Source organism: Cuculus canorus, chromosome 26, assembly GCF_017976375.1.
Source record: "Cuculus canorus isolate bCucCan1 chromosome 26, bCucCan1.pri, whole genome shotgun sequence".
In the NCBI taxonomy this organism is placed as follows: domain Eukaryota; kingdom Metazoa; phylum Chordata; class Aves; order Cuculiformes; family Cuculidae; genus Cuculus; species Cuculus canorus.
In genome coordinates, this window is record NC_071426.1 from 3,696,193 (window position 1) to 3,716,209 (window position 20,017).

General features: G+C 49.7%; 1 protein-coding gene across 2 annotated transcripts in view; it reads left to right on the forward strand.

Annotated features, from left to right (window-relative positions):
- The window catches only part of LOC104065657 (dihydropyrimidinase-related protein 2), a 65,510-nt gene extending 50,683 nt beyond the window's left edge, over positions 1-14,827 (forward strand). For both annotated transcript variants that reach the window (XM_009568157.2, XM_054088905.1), the window contains exons 8-14: positions 1,705-1,825; positions 6,067-6,223; positions 6,391-6,532; positions 6,733-6,903; positions 10,914-11,093; positions 12,670-12,835; positions 13,578-14,827. In XM_009568157.2, coding sequence (XP_009566452.2) covers positions 1,705-1,825; positions 6,067-6,223; positions 6,391-6,532; positions 6,733-6,903; positions 10,914-11,093; positions 12,670-12,835; positions 13,578-13,669 — 1,029 coding nt within the window. In that variant the 3' untranslated portion in view covers positions 13,670-14,827. The remainder of the gene's footprint in view (positions 1-1,704; positions 1,826-6,066; positions 6,224-6,390; positions 6,533-6,732; positions 6,904-10,913; positions 11,094-12,669; positions 12,836-13,577) is intronic.
- Positions 14,828-20,017: the final 5,190 nt, after the last annotated feature.

A 20,017-nucleotide genomic window follows, 5' to 3' on the forward strand; every position in this document is an offset into this window, starting at 1 on the left:
GCTCTGATGCTGGTTACAGTGCTCGGTCTGTGATAAGTCACTGTACAGCAGATTTTCAAAGGTCCTGAGCCTGTGCCAATCCCACTGGAGTCCTTGGGAGGTGCTGATAGGATCAGGAAAAACTTCTTTACAGAGCGAGTGGTGGAGCATAGGACCAGGCTGCCCAGAGCAGTGGGGGAGCCTCCATCCCTGGAGGGCTTCAAAAGATATACAGCTCTGTCAATTTGGGACATGGTTTAGTAGACACGGTGGTGTTGGGTTGATGGTTAGACTGGATGATCTTAGAGGTCTTCCTCAACCTCAATGATTCCATGAGAGCCTCTTGCATTTGGAGATCAGGTGGCTGATCACTCTGGGTGTCAGTGTCCTCTGTTGTTCGCTTGGAGATGTGGCACTGAACCATAGAATCATAGAATCACCAGGTTGGAAAGGACCCACTGGATCATAGAGTCCAACCATTCCTAACACTCCCTTAAACCATATCCCTCAGCACTTCATCCACCCTTCCCTTAAACACCTCCAGGGAAGGTGACTCGACCCCCTCCCTGCGCAGCCTCTGCCAGTGCCCAATGACTCTCACCGTGAAGAATTTCTTCCCGATATCCAACCTGACCCTCCCCTGGCACAGCTTGAGGCCATTCCCCCTTGTCCTGTCCTCTGTCCCTTGGGAGAAGAGCCCAGCTCCCTCCTCTCCACAACCTCCTTTCAGGCAGTTGTAGAGAGCAATAAGGTCTCCCCTCAGCCTCCTCTTCTCCAGGCTAAACAACCCCAGCTCTCTCAGCCGCTCCTCGTCAGACGTTCTCCAGCCCCTCACCAGCTTCGTTGCTCTTCTCTGGACACACTCCAGAGCCTCAACATCCTTCTTGTGGTGAGGGGTCCAGAACTGAACACAGGATCCAAGGTGCGGTCTGAGGGCCACGGTTAGGTGGTGGAGTTGGCAATGTTGGTTTTACGGTTGGACTCTGTGATCTTAAAGCTCTTTTCCAACCTAAATGATTCTGTGAAAATGCCTGTGGTATCGGAGACTCACCTCTCCCCAGCAGAAGGCACCGTGAGCATCACCCTGTTGTTAAATCTCCTCCGCACTGCTTTGATTAGGATGTGCGATCCGTAAACGTCTGCAAAGTGATTATGTTCTTTCTAAGCCTGTAGATTCTTTAGTGACTCTCAAGTCTTGCTGAGGTTATCTCTTTACACGCAAGAAAACGTTGTTGATTTATGGGGCGGTTCACACTCCGTCAGATCCCAAGCCAGAGATTGTAGTGGAGGATACAATTTAGGAGGTTTGTTTGCAAACGTGGCTTACCAGAGTGTGTGGCTACAGCATCTCTCTTCTGCGTGGGCTGGAACATGAATAGTTTTGTTGAGTCAACATTTCGTTGCTTATTTTTGTCTGGGTTAAAGAAGGGGCTTAATCATTCTAACCATGAGAGCACCTGGAGTGTTACTGTAGGGCTTAATCTTGCAGCGAAACGTCGCAGCAGCTTGGGCAAACGAGATGGGGCTGCAGCTTGATGTCATCTTCACGATTGTGATTACACTGCGTGTTTTTCCTGGCTCGCAGTCGGAGAGGTGGAATGTGTGTTATCTCTGCCCTGCACACCCTGTTTTCCTGCGCGAGGAGAAGCTGTGATGCTCTGAAGGGGAGCGGGCTGTGCTAACCGGTGCCGATGCTACTGACTCGCTGCCCGCTTTGTTCCTCAGGTGGAGGCGGAGGCTGTGAACCGGGCCATAACCATCGCCAACCAAACCAACTGCCCCCTTTATATCACCAAGGTGATGAGCAAAAGCGCTGCGGACGTCATTGCTCAAGCCAGGAAAAAGGGTGAGTTATTTCTCTTGGATGGAAGCACCCTGTGAGCTCATGCAGTTCAAATCCTTGCCAACATAAGCTTCATCCCTACAGGAGAAGTTTCTTTTTCCAATGTTATTGTCCAGGCTCTGTTTTAAAAGGTCCCAAGCAACTGCTTCCGTCTCGTCTCCCACAGACAAATATTCAGTGGTTGTATCAGTGCCAGGAGCTGTTTCAGCCTAGAATCTCTCTCTTCACAGCCACACTGAGCCTTCGTGTTATTGCGGAGTGATTCCACGCTGTCTCCGCTTAATGAATCCCCATGGAGTCTGCAAGCTGTGTCCTCCTTCCCCCTGTTGTGGTCTTTCTTTGGTGCTTTGTGCTGAGCTGCTTCGTGGGGTCAGAACAGAGTCCTGACAGAGGTTTCTGACTCATGAACCCTGTAGGAGTAGCTGGAGAGGTTGCTGATTCCAGCTATCTACTGTGCTCCTTGCTTGGGAAACAGATGCTCATCATGGGTTGGAGCTCACAGCCCGGCAGCCAAACAGGAATTAGGATCAGTAGGCTGAGTTCGTCTGGGAATTGCAATCTGGTCCCTCCGCCTGAGGATGCTGCGACCACTCGGAGCTGCGGTGGATGCTGCTGCCTCGTGGCGCTCTAACCGAGGTCTGTGAAGGAGCTGTGCTGCTCTGAGTGGCACAGTAGCTTCTTTCCAAGTCCTGACGCTGCTGTCTTGCCCCCAAGGAGCGAGGTTACAAAGCACCCTGAGCTCCTGTCTCTCTGCTTTACTCTGTGACTAAGCCGTTCATTTCTATTTAAAGCAGCTCTGGGTGGGTGAGTAAGCACGAGGGGATGATTTTCCTCCTTCTTTCCTCAGAAGGGTTGGATTTAATTCTATTCGGTCTAAATAAGCTTGTGTGGATATACAGATGACATCACTTTCCATCTGGGTGTTTGGTGTGACAAGAGCTGCTTCTCTGCTGCAGCAGAGAGGTTTGTGTATTGCCTCAGAAGTATTTTGGTCCCATGATTCCTGATGAATGAATTCGGAATTGGTGAGGAGGACTGATTTCCAAGGCATCTCTTCCTCTTCGTGGGGTGCAAGTAGCTCAAGCTGTTCGGGATCAGCCTTCCTCTCCTCGCTCCGTTAGTGGAGATCATGCTGAAATGAGATGTGTTGATGTGCAAAAGTGGCTGTGTGTTCCATTAGCCCAGAAAACAACTCGATGTGGCTCTACAACTCAATCCTATAAACCTAGGGAGCGTCCCTGCCTTTTCTAGGAAGCATCCCGTTTCCTTTTTTGTCCCTTTTGGCTTTTTCATACGCACGACAGAGGTAAAGCATCACCAAAAGCACCAAAAGCAATGGGTCAGGAACCATACCCGTACATCGCAGAAGCTGTAAAACACAACCCGACTTGTCTGGATGTATCCTGTGAAATGCTCTGGAATTGTCCGTTGGATGAATGACCCACAGATCTCATTGCACTTAGAATCATAGAATGGGTTGGAAGAGATGATGAAGGTCATCCAGTCCAGCCTCCTGCAGTGAGCAGGGACATCTTCAACCCCATCGCTCAGCCTCCCGAGGCAGACGCAGTTTTCATTCAGATTGTGTTTTCTCCTTATAAGGAGAATTTGGGGTATAAATGGCGCTCCGTTCTCTGTTCCTTTCTTTAAACAATTCAATTTAAATGCTGTGCCGTTACCCAGTGGGTAACCCGGGAGGGCCACACGCACACGCCTCGCCCTCCCAAGCGACAGAAGAAACGTATCTGAAGACTATCCAAGGCGAAAACAAAACCAAATTGATTCGCTAAATGGAAAAGAAGGAATGTTATTTAAAGTCAGATGTTCCCAGTGGCATTTGTGTGGAGGAGATTCCCCGCAGACTCTGTCGTTGGCAGATCTGGGAGCTCAAACCATCGCTCCCTGCAGAATAATCCTCCCAATGTATTGGCCCGCAACAGGGCTTCCATTAACAGTCAGCGTGTTTTGCCTTGTTCTGATTTCATAAGCCTATTTGTGGCAAGTGATGTCAGTCGGCCTCTTCCTTCGCTGGTGGATCCCCTCTGACAAAGGCTGTTCCAACACCTCCTGTTTCGGTGTGGTCCCGGGAGCAGCGGGAAGCCAGTTAATGCATCCTTCTGCCTCAGTTAATATGCTCTTTCCCAGTGAGCTCAAGAGCTTATGGACATAACCATAGCTCCAACAATATGGAAAACATCATATTTTGCCTTCTGCACGGGGAGATGCCCAGGACCCTGCTGAGCAGACTGAAGTTGCCTTTTCCAGTCTTTCCTGATGGAATTATTTACGGTATATTAACTACCCACGTCTTTTGCAGGCAGATATGATCTCATGAAGTGTCTTGGGCTCGGAAGGATAAGCACAATCCCAGATTTCAGGAGAGTTTCATTTGGTGAGCAGACCCGTGGGGCCACCAGCTTGCCCTGCTTTTGAAGACACGGCATCTTGCCTCTGCTTGGTGTGCAGATGTTGCCGCTGCGTTCCAGCTGGTAGAGCCTCACGGCCTTAAGATTCAGATATTCCTTCAAGTGGTTTCAAAAATGTTAACGAAGAGGAAGGGTGCGCTGGTGGTTTGCGCACTGGACGGAGAGTCCAGTTTCATTTTTTCATCCGATTTCATTTCCTAGTTCTGCTGCAGATTTACCCCTCGGGGCATCACTTGGTTTCCCTGAGCTTCATTTGGGAGCCAGAAACCCCCATGCTTCCTCTGGGATGGACTTTCTCTGCAGGCACTAAAGTTCCCCGATAGGAGTTTTCTCTTATCTGATCTGTGCGCAGAGCCCGCTCCAATAAATCCAGCCTTGTTAGATCTCTAATACATACATTTCTTTATAAATCTATTCTTATCTTATTTATAAAAGCATCACAGGAGCTATTTTTTCTCATTCTTTTTGTTCCACATTCTTTCTGGATCAGTCTGGATCTCCTTACACTCTTTCAGTTCCCCTCAGCCTCTCATGAGGTTCTTGGCTCAGGAGACACTACAATGAATCTTTACCCTTTCAAGCACAATTAATTAGAGCCCAGCACAGCAATTGTGTGAAGACGTTGCACACACTTTGCTCTCCAAGCTAATAGCGAGATCTTTATTATTCACTCACTTGTTGGATAGGTTGTCTGAGGGGCTGATTTTTGGAAGCTGCTCGATGTTTCTTTAGAGAGGTCAAGAAAGGTGTGCGAAATGAAGAGTTTGCTTGTGAAAACGTGCCCCTGGTACGCAGCTTCCCGGGAGTTTAACGGTGTCTGATCATCTGGTTATGGTGGCCACAGAGTTCAATCCAGTTGCATCTCCAGGATCATAGACTCATAGAATCACCAGGTTGGAAAAGACCTCGTGGATCATCGAGTCCAACCATTACTAAACCACATCCCTGAGCACCTCGTCTACCCATCTTTTAAACAACTCCAGAGATGGGGACTCCACCCCCTCCCTGGGCAGCCTCTGCCAGTTCCCAAAGACCCTTTCTGTGAAAATTTTTTTCCTGATATCCAGTCTGACCCTCCCCTGGTGGAGCTTGAGGCCATTCCCCCTTGTCCTGTCCTCTGTCCCTTGGGAGAAGAGCCCAGCTCCCTCCTCTCCACACCCTCTTTTCAGGCAGTTGTAGAGAGCAATAAGGTCTCCCCTCAGCCTCCTCTTCTCCAGGATAAACAACCCCAGCTCTCTCAGCCGCTCCTCGTCAGACGTTCTCCAGCCCCTCACCAGCTTCGTTGCTCTTCTCTGGACACACTCCAGAGCCTCAACATCCTTCTTGTGGTGAGGGACCTGAACTGAACCCAGGATTCGAGGTGTGGTCTCCCCAGTGCCGAGTACAGAGGGAGAATCCCCTCCCTGGCCCTGCTGGTCACACCGTTTCTGATCCAAGCCAAGATGCCATTGGCCTTCTTGGCCCCCTGGGCACACTGCTGGCTCATGTTCAGTCGCTGTCAACCATCACCCCCAGGTCCTTCTCCTCCGTGCAGCTCTCCAGCCACTCTTCCCCTCGTCTGGAGCTGCACAGGGTTGTTGTGCCCCAAGTGCAGGACCCGGCATTTGGCCGTGATAAACCTCATCCTGTTGGTCTCAGCCCATCGGTCCAGCGTGCTCAGGATCACATCCTTCAAAAGAAGGACCATAGAGCGTGCGATGCTGGCATGACTTCCTCACCTTGCCCTTTTTCCGAAGGATGCTTTCTGTCTGGAAGCCAGGCTGGAGATGTGTATTGCTTGGTGCTCACGGTGGGTCTGTCTGTGTTCCTTTCCTGTAGGCACTGTGGTGTATGGAGAGCCCATCACAGCCAGCTTGGGTACCGATGGATCTCATTACTGGAGCAAGAACTGGGCTAAGGCGGCAGCTTTTGTTACTTCCCCACCTCTGAGTCCTGACCCAACCACTCCAGATTTTCTCAACTCGCTTCTGGCCTGGTGAGTAGAGCTCTTTGTGTTCACACAACACGAGCTTCATCATGAGACAAGTGGGTGAGGGACATAACAGCTGTCGTTGGCAGCCAGCAAAAGGCTGTTTTACCTTTAGGAGTAAACTCGTGCCACCAAAATATCTTAAATACCATTGATATCATTGTCTTTTCCAGTGGAGATCTCCAAGTTACCGGCAGTGCGCACTGCACCTTCAACACTGCCCAGAAAGCTGTTGGGAAGGACAACTTCACCCTGATCCCTGAAGGAACCAATGGAACTGAAGAGAGGATGTCTATCATCTGGGATAAGGCTGTGGTATGTCACACACGAGGCTGCAACCAGGCATTGGGAACCAAAAGAGCTGCAGCACTGTGTTCTTCTTTCCCCCAAGCCACCTGTTATGGTCCTTCTGCTTAAGGTTTTTGGCCCCGTAGAGACCGTTGAGCTGTCAGCTCTTTGCTGGTCAGAGTAGTCCCTGTCCGGCCAACACCGTGACTCCTTTTGTCTTTCCCCAGGTGACTGGCAAGATGGATGAGAACCAGTTTGTCGCGGTGACCAGCACGAATGCAGCTAAAATCTTCAACTTGTACCCACGGAAGGGCCGTATCGCGGTGGGTTCGGATGCTGATCTGGTTATCTGGGATCCTGACAGCGTCAAGACAATCTCTGCCAAGACTCATAACATAGTAAGGCTGCTTATCGCGACGTGAGCTCTGCTGCTTATTTACTCCTCTCTTCCTTCAATGCCAGACTGTGCTGCCAAGAGCTTGAGCTCCTGACAGCTCAGGGCTTTGTTTCCTCCACACCCCAAACCCTCTCTGGTCTTACACCCAGTACAGCTCCATTCTGTACAGCACAAGGGAGACTGAGTCCAAATATGAAAATCTAAAATCACGTGAATACCCAGAGACTCCCCCTCGGAACAAAAAGACTGTCCGCTCTTTCTGAGTGTTGTGTGCTTGGGTCTGAGCACACAGAGAAGCTCTTTAAATCTTCTAAAGTATCAAAAGGCCTCTTATCACCATGTGTCATTTTTGACCTTCTGGCTCGCTGGCAGCGGAAATGTGAACTGCCCCTTTTCTGGTTGGGATCGGTGAAGGTTGTCAGCTTCCGAACGCCACCTGGAATCCTGCATTCAGTTCTGGAATGCTCAGCACAAGGAAGGACATGGATCTATTAGAGTGAGTCCAGAGGAGGCCATGGAGATGATCTGAGGGCTGGAGAACCTCCCGTATGAGGACAGGCTGAGAGAGTTGGCGTTGTTCAGTCTGGAGAAAAGAAGGCTCTGAGGAGATCTTAGAGCAGCTTCTGCTATTGAAAGGGGCTCCAGGAAAGCTGGGGAGGGGCTCTGGATCAGGGAGACGACGAGGGGAACGGTTTTAATCTGAAAGAGGGCAGATTGAGATGAGATCTTAGGCAGAAATGTTTTGCTGTGAGGGTGGGGAGGCCCTGGCCCAGGTTGCCCAGAGCAGTGGTGGCTGCCCCATCCCTGCAGGGGTTCCAGGCCAGGTTGGATGGGGCTCGGAGCCCCAGATCCAGTGGGAGATGTCCCTGCCCATGGCAGGGGGTGGAACTGGATGATCTCTAAAGTCCCTTCCAACTCAAACCATTCTATGGTTCTATGATCTGATCCATCCAGATCCATGAGCCTGAGTGGGTTTACACCCCATACTGATCTGGCTCGTGTTTATGGAGTCACTTCGAGTGGGGATCATCCTGACGGGACTGGGGATCACTTGTCGCTGGCACCCGGAGGCACCAGGCGGCTCCCACACTCACCAACCTTTCCTCCCATTTCATTGTGGTGGCACTGTTCGAGGCGCTGTTTGCTCGTGCCCCGCGGCTGTTCTCTATCCTATACCTGAATCCTACAGCGACAAAGCTGTCCCTCCCTGTGGGAAAGGGCAGGATGATCCCGGTGCAAAGGGCTGGTTGGAGTCTCTCTGTGACATTTGAGCACCGGCTCAGAGAAAGCGACCACTGTTTGCATTTGTTGACAACTTGTTTCACTGCTGGCGATGAACCTATGGAATGTTTCCCTGGGAAAAAAACTCCTTGTTCTTTTTTTTTTTTTTCTGTGAATGCTTTCATTCACTCTGGAGCTGAAGGAGCAAAATTTTCTTCCACACTTGGATCCCCGGGCACGTTCCCAAAGAAACTTTTATAAAACATTTGGTTCACTTCCCTGTGACTTCACTGTGTGTCAGAATTGGTCACAGATGGCCTGGTTTCATCCTGCCTCTGCTCAGACTTCAAACAGAGGCATCCAGACTCAGAAGTCTGGATCAATCCATTCAGTCACCTCAGAGGTGCTTCCAGAGTCATCACAACTCGATCCTGGAGTGGTCATCACAACTCGATTCTGGAGTGGAATGACTGAACAGAAGGAGTCTGGGGACATTCTGCTATTTGGGGCCAAACGTAGTGGTCTGAACCTGGATTTGTGCTTCTGAACAACTGCTTATGAACAAAGCCCCTGGCCCAGGTTGCCCAGAGCAGTGGTGGCTGCCCCATCCCTGGAGGGGTTCCAGGCCAGGTTGGATGGGGCTTGGAGCCCCTGATCCAGTGGGAGGTGTCCCTGCCCATGGCAGGGGGTGGAACTGGATGGGCTTTGAGGTCCCTGCCAACCCAAACCATTCTATGATTCTATGAACGTCTTGGGGAGCTGGAAGAAGCTTGCTGGATGGAGTATTTGGAAGTCATTGCCATTTAATAGCTGTTGTCTTTAGGAAATGAACTGGACTCCCTAAATTTCCTAACACACAGCTCAGAGGCTTTTCTTTTTGTGGATGTGCTCCAGTACAATCAGGCCTGACCTCATGGCTTTCCTGTAGGTCATAGAATCCTGGAATGGTTTGGGTTGGAAAGGACCTCAAAGTCCATCCAGTTCCACCCCTGCCATGGGCAGGGACACCTCCCACTGGATCAAGGGCTCCAAGCCCCATCCAACCTGGCCTGGAACCCCTCCAGGGATGGGGCACCACTGCTCTGGACAACCTGTTCCAGGGCCTCCCCACCCTCACATGAAAACATTTCTTCCTATTCATTTGTTTAAAGTTGTTTTATGTTTGTTTAGAACTTGAAGGGCTGTCTAAGAAGTAGCAGTTTTTTGCCTTACACGTCCAGCTCTGCCCTCTTCCCCTCTCTCCTGACATCTCCTGACAACCCTTCTGGGTTCTTTGTGTGTCTCTCGCTGTGTGTGTGCCGTGTGTTAGAGCAGAAATGGAGAGGAGCGATGCCTGGAGAGGCAACGCATCCTCGTTCGGTCAAGTATAAAACAAAAGCCCCTTTGAAATCCTTTGCTGCGACACAAGGAGAGGTAGTGATTATGTGGCATCAGATGATGGTTAAGTTCTTGAATTAGAGAGCAACATACAGACATTTTCCAAGAATTCACACTGCCCTTGGCACTGTCTGGCAGGGAACATTAGGACCTAGAGAGGGAGATAGTGTTGTCCTTGGAACGAGCGTAATTCATAAGCTTTGAACCACCACCACCACTTTTTTTCCGGACTGGACCCAGTTCAGTGTTAGTTTAATGCCATTCCAGCGAGCTATAAATCTGCAGCCAAACCTCTCTGTACTTACAACTCACTTCAAGCGCAAATTCCATTCTTAGCTCTGTTAAAAGGGCATGAATTTGTCACTAGAGCAACAGTCCCCAGATAACACGGTTGTAGAGCATCTTGTCCCAGGATGCTTCACGGGTGGGACATTTACCAGCGATTCCTTTAAAACTTGTCTTTTTTTCCATGGTGTGATGTTTCCAATCCTATTAACTAAGGCTGAGCAATCCCATTAGGGTAAAACAAGATTGTCCCGGTCCCTGACCCCTCAACCAACCCACTGGTTTGAAGAACAGCTTTTCAAAATTATCATTCCTTTTAGTGAGAAACTCAAAGGAAAAATTATTTGGCTTCTAAATTCCCTGTGATTCATAGAATCGTAGAATAGTTTGGGTTGGAAGAGACCTTAAAGATCATCCTGTTCCAACCCCCTGCCATGGGCAGGGACACCTCCCACTGGATCAGGGTGATCAAACCCCATCCAATCTGGCCTTGAACACCTCCAGGGATGGGGCAGCCACAACTTCCCTGGACAACCTGTTCCGGTGTCTCACTACTCTCATGGTGAAGAAATTTTTCCTTATATCAAGCCTAACTCTGCCCCTCTCCAGTTCATCCCTGTTCCCCCTCATCCCATCCCCACAATCCTTTGTGAACAGCCCCTCTCCAGCTTTCTTGGAGCCCCCTCAGGTACTGGAAGGTCACTAGAAGGTCTTCTCGGAACCTTCTCTCCTCCAGGCTGAACAACCCCAACTCTCTCAGCCTGTCTTCCTATGGGAGGTGCTCCAACCCTCCGGTCATCCTTGTAGCCTCCTCTGGACCCATTCCAACAGCTCCATCTCCTTCTTATGTTGAGGATTCCAGAACTGGACAGAATACTCCAGATGAGGTCTCACAAGAGAGGAATAGAGGGGCAGAATCCCCTCCCTCCCTGCTGGCCGCGCTGCTTTGGATGCAGCCCAGGATGTGGTTGGTTTCTGGGCTGCGAGCGCACGTTGCCGGCTCACGTCGAGCTTCTCATCAACGATTCATTCTCATTCACAAGAGACGGGTGCTGGAATGCATTTAAGCAGTCAGGCTTTGAGATATTGGAATATGTTTGCCTGATGTTGTCTTTTTGTTCGTTCCAGTCTCTGGAGTACAATATCTTCGAAGGCATGGAGTGCCGTGGTTCTCCCCTGGTGGTGATCAGCCAGGGGAAGATCGTGCTGGAGGATGGGAATCTCCACGTCACCGAGGGATCTGGGAGGTATATCCCAAGGAAGCCGTTCCCTGACTTTGTCTACAAGCGCATCAAAGCGAGGAGCAGGGTGAGTATAAATGGTTGGAGGTGCATTTGTTCTCTCACTGCGACTCCTCAGTTCAAGCAGGTGGAAAACAGATGCTGTCCCATGGATTGCAGACACGCACTTCTGCAACAGAATATGGTCCCTGGGTAGGAGCTGTATTTCATAGAATCATAGAATAGTTTGGGTTGGAAGGGACCTTAAAGCCCATCCAGTTCCACCCCTGCCATGGGCAGGGACACCACCCACTGGCTCAGGGGCTCCAAGCCCCATCCAACCTGGCCTGGAACCCCTCCAGGGATGGGGCAGCCACCACTTCCCTGAGCAACCTGTTCCAGGGCATCACCACCCTCATCGTGAAGAAATTCCTCCTTATTTATCTCATTCCTCTTTCAGTTTTGCTCTTCCTCTGAGCCATTAGGGGAACGGCTTTGGCTCGAGTTGGGATTTTCTGCCCATTTTATTCTTCTGCTCTTCAATTCTTCTCTGTCTTGGGACACCCGGACAGGGCACGTGTCCCAGATCTGTGTGGTTTGGACAGGAGTTGGTCTGCAAATGGCCCACAAGCTTCTCCTGCCATAGAGGTACTGAGAGCAGTTATTGATAGCAGTTATTGATAGCATTGATATATCCAACCTTTTGGAATTCTAATTTATTGTTAAAGGTCCATTCTGCTGCTTTGCTGTCAGTCATGGTCAGAGGCTCTTGTCTGGTGACTGCTCAGGCACAGTCCCAACTGCTGAAAAGTGAGAGTTTTCTGGTTTTAAGAGGCTAAAACTGTTGGAAAAGTGGTTTGTTTTTTTTTTTTTGTGAAATATACTTATCCAAAACAGAAACTGCCTTTTGGAACGTCTTAAAAAACGGACAGAGAAGATGACACTGGACTCAGCTGAGATGTTTGTTTCTGGATGAAGTCAGATTTCTGAGGGGAAAAGTATTTTGATGTCTGAAGCGTTGCCCTCTCCCGGACGAGCTTGGAGCTGTGTTAGCTCTGCTGACTGTAGGTCATCTTCACGACCCTTCCTTAATTGTTCTTGTGAAGAAATTATAAGTTATCACGATTACAACCTCAAATAACTTAGCGCCACAGAGAACAGAGCTGTGGTTTCTGTTGCGTTCCGGTCTCCCACGAGATCTGGGTCTGACCTGTCAATGCAATTGGGCACCACCTCAACTGGAAGAATTGCATTTAATCCAACCTAAAGCTCCCGAGCGGACAGCGTAGAGCTTTCTTGGCTCCTCTTTCTGCAGACTCCTCTGTCTCAGGAGTGTTTTGCTTTTTAGGGATGAGTCATAAGTGTCATAAGAGAGTTGTTAGGAGCCTTTAATGCAGCAGCAGGTAGGCTGAGATCATTAAAGGGGTACAGGGACAGCCAGGCTGTCTTCTACACTCACTCCAGGCAGCACCCAGCTGGAGCCCCAGCAGCCTCGAGCATGTTTCATTTCATCCTTATTGCTTCACAGCCGAAATTCCACCTGAGGGGCAGTACGGAGGAGATGATTTACGCTTTCCAATCCTCCTACCAAAGAGAAGTCTTGACATGTTTGCTTTAAAGGCTGCTGTGACCCAGCAGGATGGCTGCGCTTCTGTGTTTTGCAGCTGGCTGAACTGCGGGGTGTGCCTCGAGGCCTCTACGACGGACCCGTCTGTGAAGTGTCGGTGACACCCAAGACTGTCACACCAGCATCTTCAGCCAAGACGTCTCCTGCCAAACAGCAGGCCCCGCCTGTCAGGAACCTCCACCAGTCTGGATTCAGCTTGTCCGGTGCGTACTTTTATGTTGAAATCCCTCAAAGCTCATCCAGTTCTGCCCCCACCTTGCAATGGGCCGGGACACCTCCCACTGGATCAGGGGCTCCAAGCCCCATCCAACCTGGCCTGGAACCCCTCCAGGGATGGGGCAGCCCCCACTGCTCTGGGCAACCTGTTCCAGGGCCTCCCCACCCTCACAACAAAATATTCCTGGCTAAGGTCTCATCTCAGTCTCCCCTCTTGCAGCTCAAAATTGTTCCTCCTTGTCCTATCCCTGCCCTCCCTGATCCAGAGCCCCTCTCCAGCTTTCCTGGAGCCCCTTTCCATGCTGGAAGCTGCTCTAAGGTCTCCTTGGAGCCTTCTCTTCTCCAGACTGAACACCCCAACTCTCTCAGCCTGTCCTCGGATGGGAGGTTCTCCAGCCTTTGGATCATCTTCATGGCTTCCTCTGGACTTGCTCCAACAATTCCATGTCCTTTATACACCCATTCTCTGAATTAATTCTGCTGAAATTGGAAGGCAGAGAGAGAGGCTGTGAGGTCTTTTTGGCTTGGAGGTTATCATATCATAATGTCTTTCTTTTTATGCCAGAGCATGAATGCCGCGCATGCCGTTGTGTTCAGGGCTCGGTCCTCAGCTGGTGTCCTCCATGGGGTGCAGTGCAGCTGCGCTCTCGTGATTCTTTCGTCCTACAGCTCGCGGATCTCAAAGCCTCACGGGACTGGGGGACCTAACGTTGTTTCTCTCTCCTGCAGGGGCACAGATCGATGACAACATCCCCCGCCGCACGACTCAGCGCATCGTGGCCCCACCCGGCGGCCGTGCCAACATCACCAGCTTGGGCTAAGGACCAAGCCCTTCCGTGCCCGCCGAGTGGAGCAGGGGCCGGGGGCACCTGGAGACCCTTTCTGATTCTTTTAGAGCCTGTGACAGTTACTGCGGGCACCCAGTGAGGGGGGCTGAAGCACGGCGCCTCTTTCAGTCCCCTCAGATTCCCTCTTCATCTTCACCAACTCCTCTCACTTCCCCCCTCCCCTCAGCCCCTACACGTTTCACAGAATGCCAGAATGGTCAGGGTTGGAAGGGCTCTCTGGAGCTCATCCAGTCCAACCCCCTGCTGAAGCCGGGTCACCTCACACAGGCTGCACAGGAACACGTCCAGGTGGGTTTGGATCTCTCCAGAGAAGGAGACTCCACACCCTCCCTGGGCAACCTGTTCCCGTGCTCCGTCACCCTCACAGGAAAGAAGTTTTTTCTCATGTTCAGGTGGAACTTCCCGTGCTCCAGTTTGTGTCCGTTGCCCCTTGTCCTGTCACTGGGCGCTGTTGAGAAGAGTCTGGCCCCATCGTCCTGCCCCCCTACCCGTTAGATATTGATAAGCATTGATAAGGTCCCCTCTCCGTCTTCTTTTTTCCAGGCTGGACAGACCCAGGTCTCTCAGCCTCTCCTTCTAAGAGAGATGCTCCAGTCTCCTTCTGATCTCTGTGGCCTCTGCTGGACTCTCTCCAGTTGTTCCTTGTCTGTCTTGAACTGGGGAGCCCAGAACTGGACTTTAAACTCCGGATGGGGCGTCCCTAGAGCAGAGCAGAGAACCCTCCTCACCTTGTTGGCCACGCTCTTCTCCATGCACCCCAGGACACTCTTGGCCACAAGGGCACATTGCTGGCTCATGGTCAACCTGTCTACCAGGACTCCCGGTTCCTTCTCCGTAGAGCTGCTTTCCAGCAGGTCAGCCCCTAACCCGTACCAGTGCAGGGAGTTGTTCCTCCCCAGGTGCAGAACCCTCCACTTTAAAGAAATAAACCCCGTTTTTGACACCTCTGACACGTAAAAATAAATGTAAAGAGGATGTTTGAGATGTGGCCTCTGTCCCATTAAGGATCTTTCTTTTAATAAAGGAAGGATAAAGTGAATTTCCCGGGAGCTGCCTTTAAGACACACACGAAAAAAGGAATAAATTAATAATAAATGTAAAAAAATAGCTTTTTTTTTTTTTTTTTTTTTTTGTTAAAAGATGTCAAGCAGAAGAGTAGTTCGAGGGTTTAAAACTGGATGTTCGGTAGGGTTCTGTGTTCCAGCAGACGGAGGGATGCGAATCCCAGCCTGTCTGTAAGCATTCCCCCGGCACCTTTGAGGGCGCGGAAGAGCTGTCTGCTGCCGTGAGAGAAACAGGACCCAGCACTAGGAACCGACAGAGCGCATCGCGCCCACCCGTCGGGTGAGCGAGAATCATTGGGGACTTTCATTCTGTTGATTTGTTTTTATTTTTCATTTGTTCCTTCTGGATTTTGCTGCAGATTAGGTCCTTGAGGAAACATTTTTTTTTTTTTTAATGTTTGCGTGTGTTTTTAATATGTTTGTATCATTGTGTTTACGAAGCCTTATCTGAGAACTGGGCATCATCTCCCTGTTCTTCTCGGTCCTTCTCAAACCTCCTTCAAGTTCCAGACTCCCACCAGTGTCACTGCCACCCTGGTGCTTCAGGTGGTCCTAAGTTGCATCATCCCAGCCAATATTTCCCACTGTGCAGTAGCAGGAGGTCCCGGAGCAGGTTTATAAGCTATGATCTTCACTTCAGTGTACGAGGTCTTGGGCTGGTGCAAACCAAGGAGCTGGAACCGAGTCTCTTGAGAAGTTTGTTTTAAGCAATTAGTTTGTCTTCTATTGCTTTAGGTGGGAATGGATCAACAGGAGCCCATGAGAGATTTCTGTAGCCGCCACGTTCCCCCTTCCTGGCCATCGATGAGTGGTTATTTAAAACTCCGAGAGCTTATCTTGTGGAAAGGGTGGTTAGTTGAGTGCGTGCCCAAGCATCTGTGGCAATTCCGACTGGAATCCAGAGAGCCAGCTGTTGTAACTGGGAGCCTCAGGGCAGCTCGATGGGTCAACAGCAGCTGAGAATCTCTCCCGCACAGTGCAAATTTCACAGTCGCTCATTCCTTCAGGAATCTGCCTTTGCGCAAATGTTCATGAGAAGGCCTGGTGGTTCCCCACCCTTCCTCAGATGCCTGCTGCCTCCGATTTGAGAAACCAGAGCCTGTGAGTGGTCCTTCCCTGAATTTAGGAGCCCCAGCTTTGGTGACAGTTAGCAGGATGTGGGCATTTAGTTGTCTTTTGGGATCTTTTAGCCCTAGGATTGGAAGCTGGCTATTCTCGGGACACAGAGAACCAATCTGCACCATTAGATTCCCACTTAAACTTAGCTGGAGGACTCAGTTGTCCCAAGGACTTGGCCCATCTGAGCAGAGACAGCTTTTCTACCTGCAGTTAACGCAGCGTTACCTCCACTGTTTGCACGCCTGGCACTTGGCTGCATCTTCTGCTTTCTCTTCTGGTTGTACCTTGACCTTGTTTTTCCATATTTGTATTTTCTTCAATGGTGTTTACAGGTTCTTTTAGGGAGAAAAAAACTATAGATGAAAGCTTTTCAGGAACAAGCACCAAATTTGTTGTTAGGAAATATCAGTGCTGGGATTTGCAAAGGATCTTGAAGCTATGAAGGTACCCAAAACCAAATTCCTTCAGGCCCCTTTGAACGAAAAGGAAAACATCGCCATATTCATCCATGCATTTTGCATTCGGGCTTAACTCCTGGATCTCTTAGTTTTGCATTAAAGAGTTTGCACTTTGTTCGTTAAGTAATCCGTGATCTTAATATATATTGCAGCTGTTTTCATTTGTTTTTCACCTTTGTGCTAAAATCGATTCGAGCGAGTTGGGGAGAAAAAAAAGAATTGCAGATCCGTTTCAATTCTACGAAACACTTGCGGCTCTTCAGTATTCACTTAAGTCTTCCTTTTTTTTTTTCCTTCACTGACTCATGATGACTTTTTAGTTTAATTTGTTCTTCAAAAGGCAAAAAAAAAATCACAAAAAAAAAGATTTTCGCAGGCTATGTAAGCATGTTTTTTTCCTGTGAGAGCTCGTCCGCTTTGTGTCTGTTTAATGAATGTCATATGTAAATGCTTAAAGAAAAAAAAAAGACGATGACTTAATTAATTAACCGCAGTGACTTGAAGCTCTAAAAATAAGAAAAAAAAAAAGTAGGATTTAATACTAGCTGGATTTAACCCTTGGATTTGTGATTGTGAACCATGAGTGGAGGAGCTGTAAGTGCTAAAGCTGATCATGTGTGTAGAGAAAAAGAAGTACTGATATTTGACCATTGTCTCAATGGCAAAAACTCCCACCCCAACCCCAAGTCTTGTGTTTTATTCCTTAAGAATTCTGTGTTATATTACCATGGGAACTCCTAATAAAGACAAAATGTTGTTGTTTCACTCAGTGCATCTCTGTCTCAAGGTGATATATCTTCTGTGCAACCTCGTACCTTGGCTGGTGCCTTCGGCAGATAAAAACCGCCTGAGCTCCGAGTTGGGTGTTGCTGGAGGTGGGTGGTGCTGTGTAGGAGTGAGATGTGCAACAGCAGAGCTGAAGATAATTATGGAATCAGGGAATGGTTTGGGTTGGAAGGCACCTTAAAGTCCATTCAGTTCCACCCCCTGCCATGGGCAGGGACACCTCCCACTGGATCAGGTTGCTTCAAGGCCCATCCAACCTGGCCTTGAAACACCTCCAAGAGGAGGAATCCACAACTTCCCTGGGCAACCTGGGCCAGGGCCTCCGTACCCTCATCATGAAGAATGTCCTCCTTATGTCTAATCTAAATCTTCCCCCTTCCAGTTTAAAGCCATCCCCCCTTGTCCCATCACTACATGCCCTCATAGTCCCTCTCCAGCTTTATTTTAGCCCCCTTCAGGCACTGGAAGGTGCTGTAAGGTCTCTCCAAAACCTTCTCCAGGCTGAACAACCCCAACTCTCTCAGCCTTTCCTCATACGGGAGATGCCTCCTGACCACCTCTGTGGCCCTCACTGGAGTTGCTCCAACAGATTCATGTCCTTCCTGTGCTGAGGACTCCAGAACTGGATGCAGGACTACTGGTGAGGTCTCACCAGAGCAGAATAGAGTGGGGAAAATCGCCTCCCTCACCGTACAGAAGAATCAATGGCCTGTGGTGTAATTTCCTTTAGGGAAACATGAGCCTTTTCTTGGGGCAGCTGTCGGTTTAAAAAGGTATTTGGCAATCCAGAGACATTTGGTTGACAAACTCAGGTTCTGCATTGCAGAGATCACTGATGAAATGTGAGGGAAAGAAGCTAAAACCATTGGAGCAGCCCTCAGCCTGCCAATGTGCTTCTGCTTGGACCCTCCTAACAGCAGTGGAGGAGGGTGAGAAAGCACAGCCAGAAACAGAAAGCCACACATGGGTCACCGAATGGTGAGGGTTTGAGCTGGCTGGAAACGTGCCAGGGAAACTTTGGGTGGTGGTGGGTGGGTTTTGCTATGTTGCAGAGATGCTGTGGATCACGGTGGGTCATGGGAAGGACTTGGGTAGAGCCAGCATTCCTGTCAACCACTCAGACTGTTGGTTGCTGCATCCCTGTATCGAGGAAATCAGCCCATGGTGGTCATCTCCCAAGTGCAAGCACAGCTGGGGTTGGCAACTGACTTTGCCATCATGTGTAGCTCTTATTCTTCACCTAAAAAAACCCAAATCTTAAAATCATAGAATCATGGAAAGGTTTGGATTGGAGGGACCTTAACGCCCTTCCAGTTCCACCTCCTGCCATGGGGAGGGACACCTCCCACTGGCTCAGGTTCCTCCAAACCCCATCCAACCTGGCCTTGAACACTTCCAAGATGGGGCAGCCACTACTCTGGGCAACCTGAAGCAGCAAATAGGCTGAGGACGATATTCAGGTCAGTGGGGCGGTGCTGGTTTGCTGGCAAGGAAGAGCACAAGAACAGCTGCATTTTGTCAAATCCTTAATCCAAGGAATTCCTTGTGCTAGCAGCAGTGAGGCCAGATCATGGCTTATTATGTCTGCACTGATTTGGTTCTCTGTAGGCTTTCCAGGGACTGGTCTGTGGCCACACATCTAAGACCCAATATAGACCTAATATTGTCCTTAATACTGATATATAATTAGTGGCAAAAAGGAGAAGAAAGAATAAGTAGACAATGAATTTGACTCAGTGACCTGGAAGACTAACTGTCAGCTCGTGAGGAGAGATGGGTTATCAGAGCTTAGGACACCATGGCTTGATTTATTCCATAGTGGCAGGGTGTTAAGAGCAATAATTGTCACTGGTTCTTGCATCTTGGCTGTCCTGCTTCAGTGTGCAGTGCAGTTTTGTAGGGCTGCAAAGATGATCCGAGGGATGGAGCACCTCCCATTCGAGGACAGGCTGAGGGAGTTGGAGTTGTTCAGCCTGGAGAAGAGAAGGCTCTGAGGGGACCTTACAGAGACCTTCCAGTACCTGAAGGGGCTCCAAAAAAGCTGGAGAGGGACTGTTCACAAAGGCTTGTGGGGACAGGACGAGAGGGAACAGGTATAAACTGGAGAGAGGCAGATTTAGGCTTGATATAACGAAGAATTTCTTCACCATGTGAGTTGTGAGGCCCTGGAACAGGTTGCCCAGGGAAGTTGTGGCTGCCCCATCCCTGGAGGGGTTCAAGGCCAGGTTGGATGGACCTTGGGCAGCCTGATCCAGTGGGAGGTGTCCCTGCCCATGGCAGGGGGGTTAGAACTGGATGATCTTTAAGGTCCCTTCCAACCCAAACTATTCTATGATTCTATGATTTTCAGAGCCAAAGCTTTTGTGACCTGGGACTCATTTATATCTACAGCTGTATCTATATTCTATATCTACAAGAAGAAGCATACACACATTCCTCTCTCCTACTCAAATGGTCTTGCAGCAAAGTTAATTTGCACTATTTGGCACCTCCTGCAGGCTAAGCCAGCGTCCCTGCAGCTCAACGCTTTCCGCTGCAGTGATCTGAGGGTGTCCAAGTGTGCAGATCCCAAGGCTCTGAGCCAACATGAGTGCTCTGCACCCCAAAACTCCCTACTGCTGGGTAACTCTTCATGTGGGTGATTGTGACCATCACCTGCACGAGGGCTGGCAACGTGGTATCCCGCACCTGACTAAGGAGCTCCACGTGACTGTGGATAGCTCGTGCAGGACAAAAATCATAGGATGGTTTGGGTTGGAAGCGACCTTAAAGATTATCCAGATCCAACTCCCCTGCCGTGGCCAGGGAGCAGGTTTAGTTAAGTTAAATTTCCCAAGACTTTTAGGACTCTAAAATTAAAGCATTTAATTTGGCAAGTTCAGCTGCTTGATCTA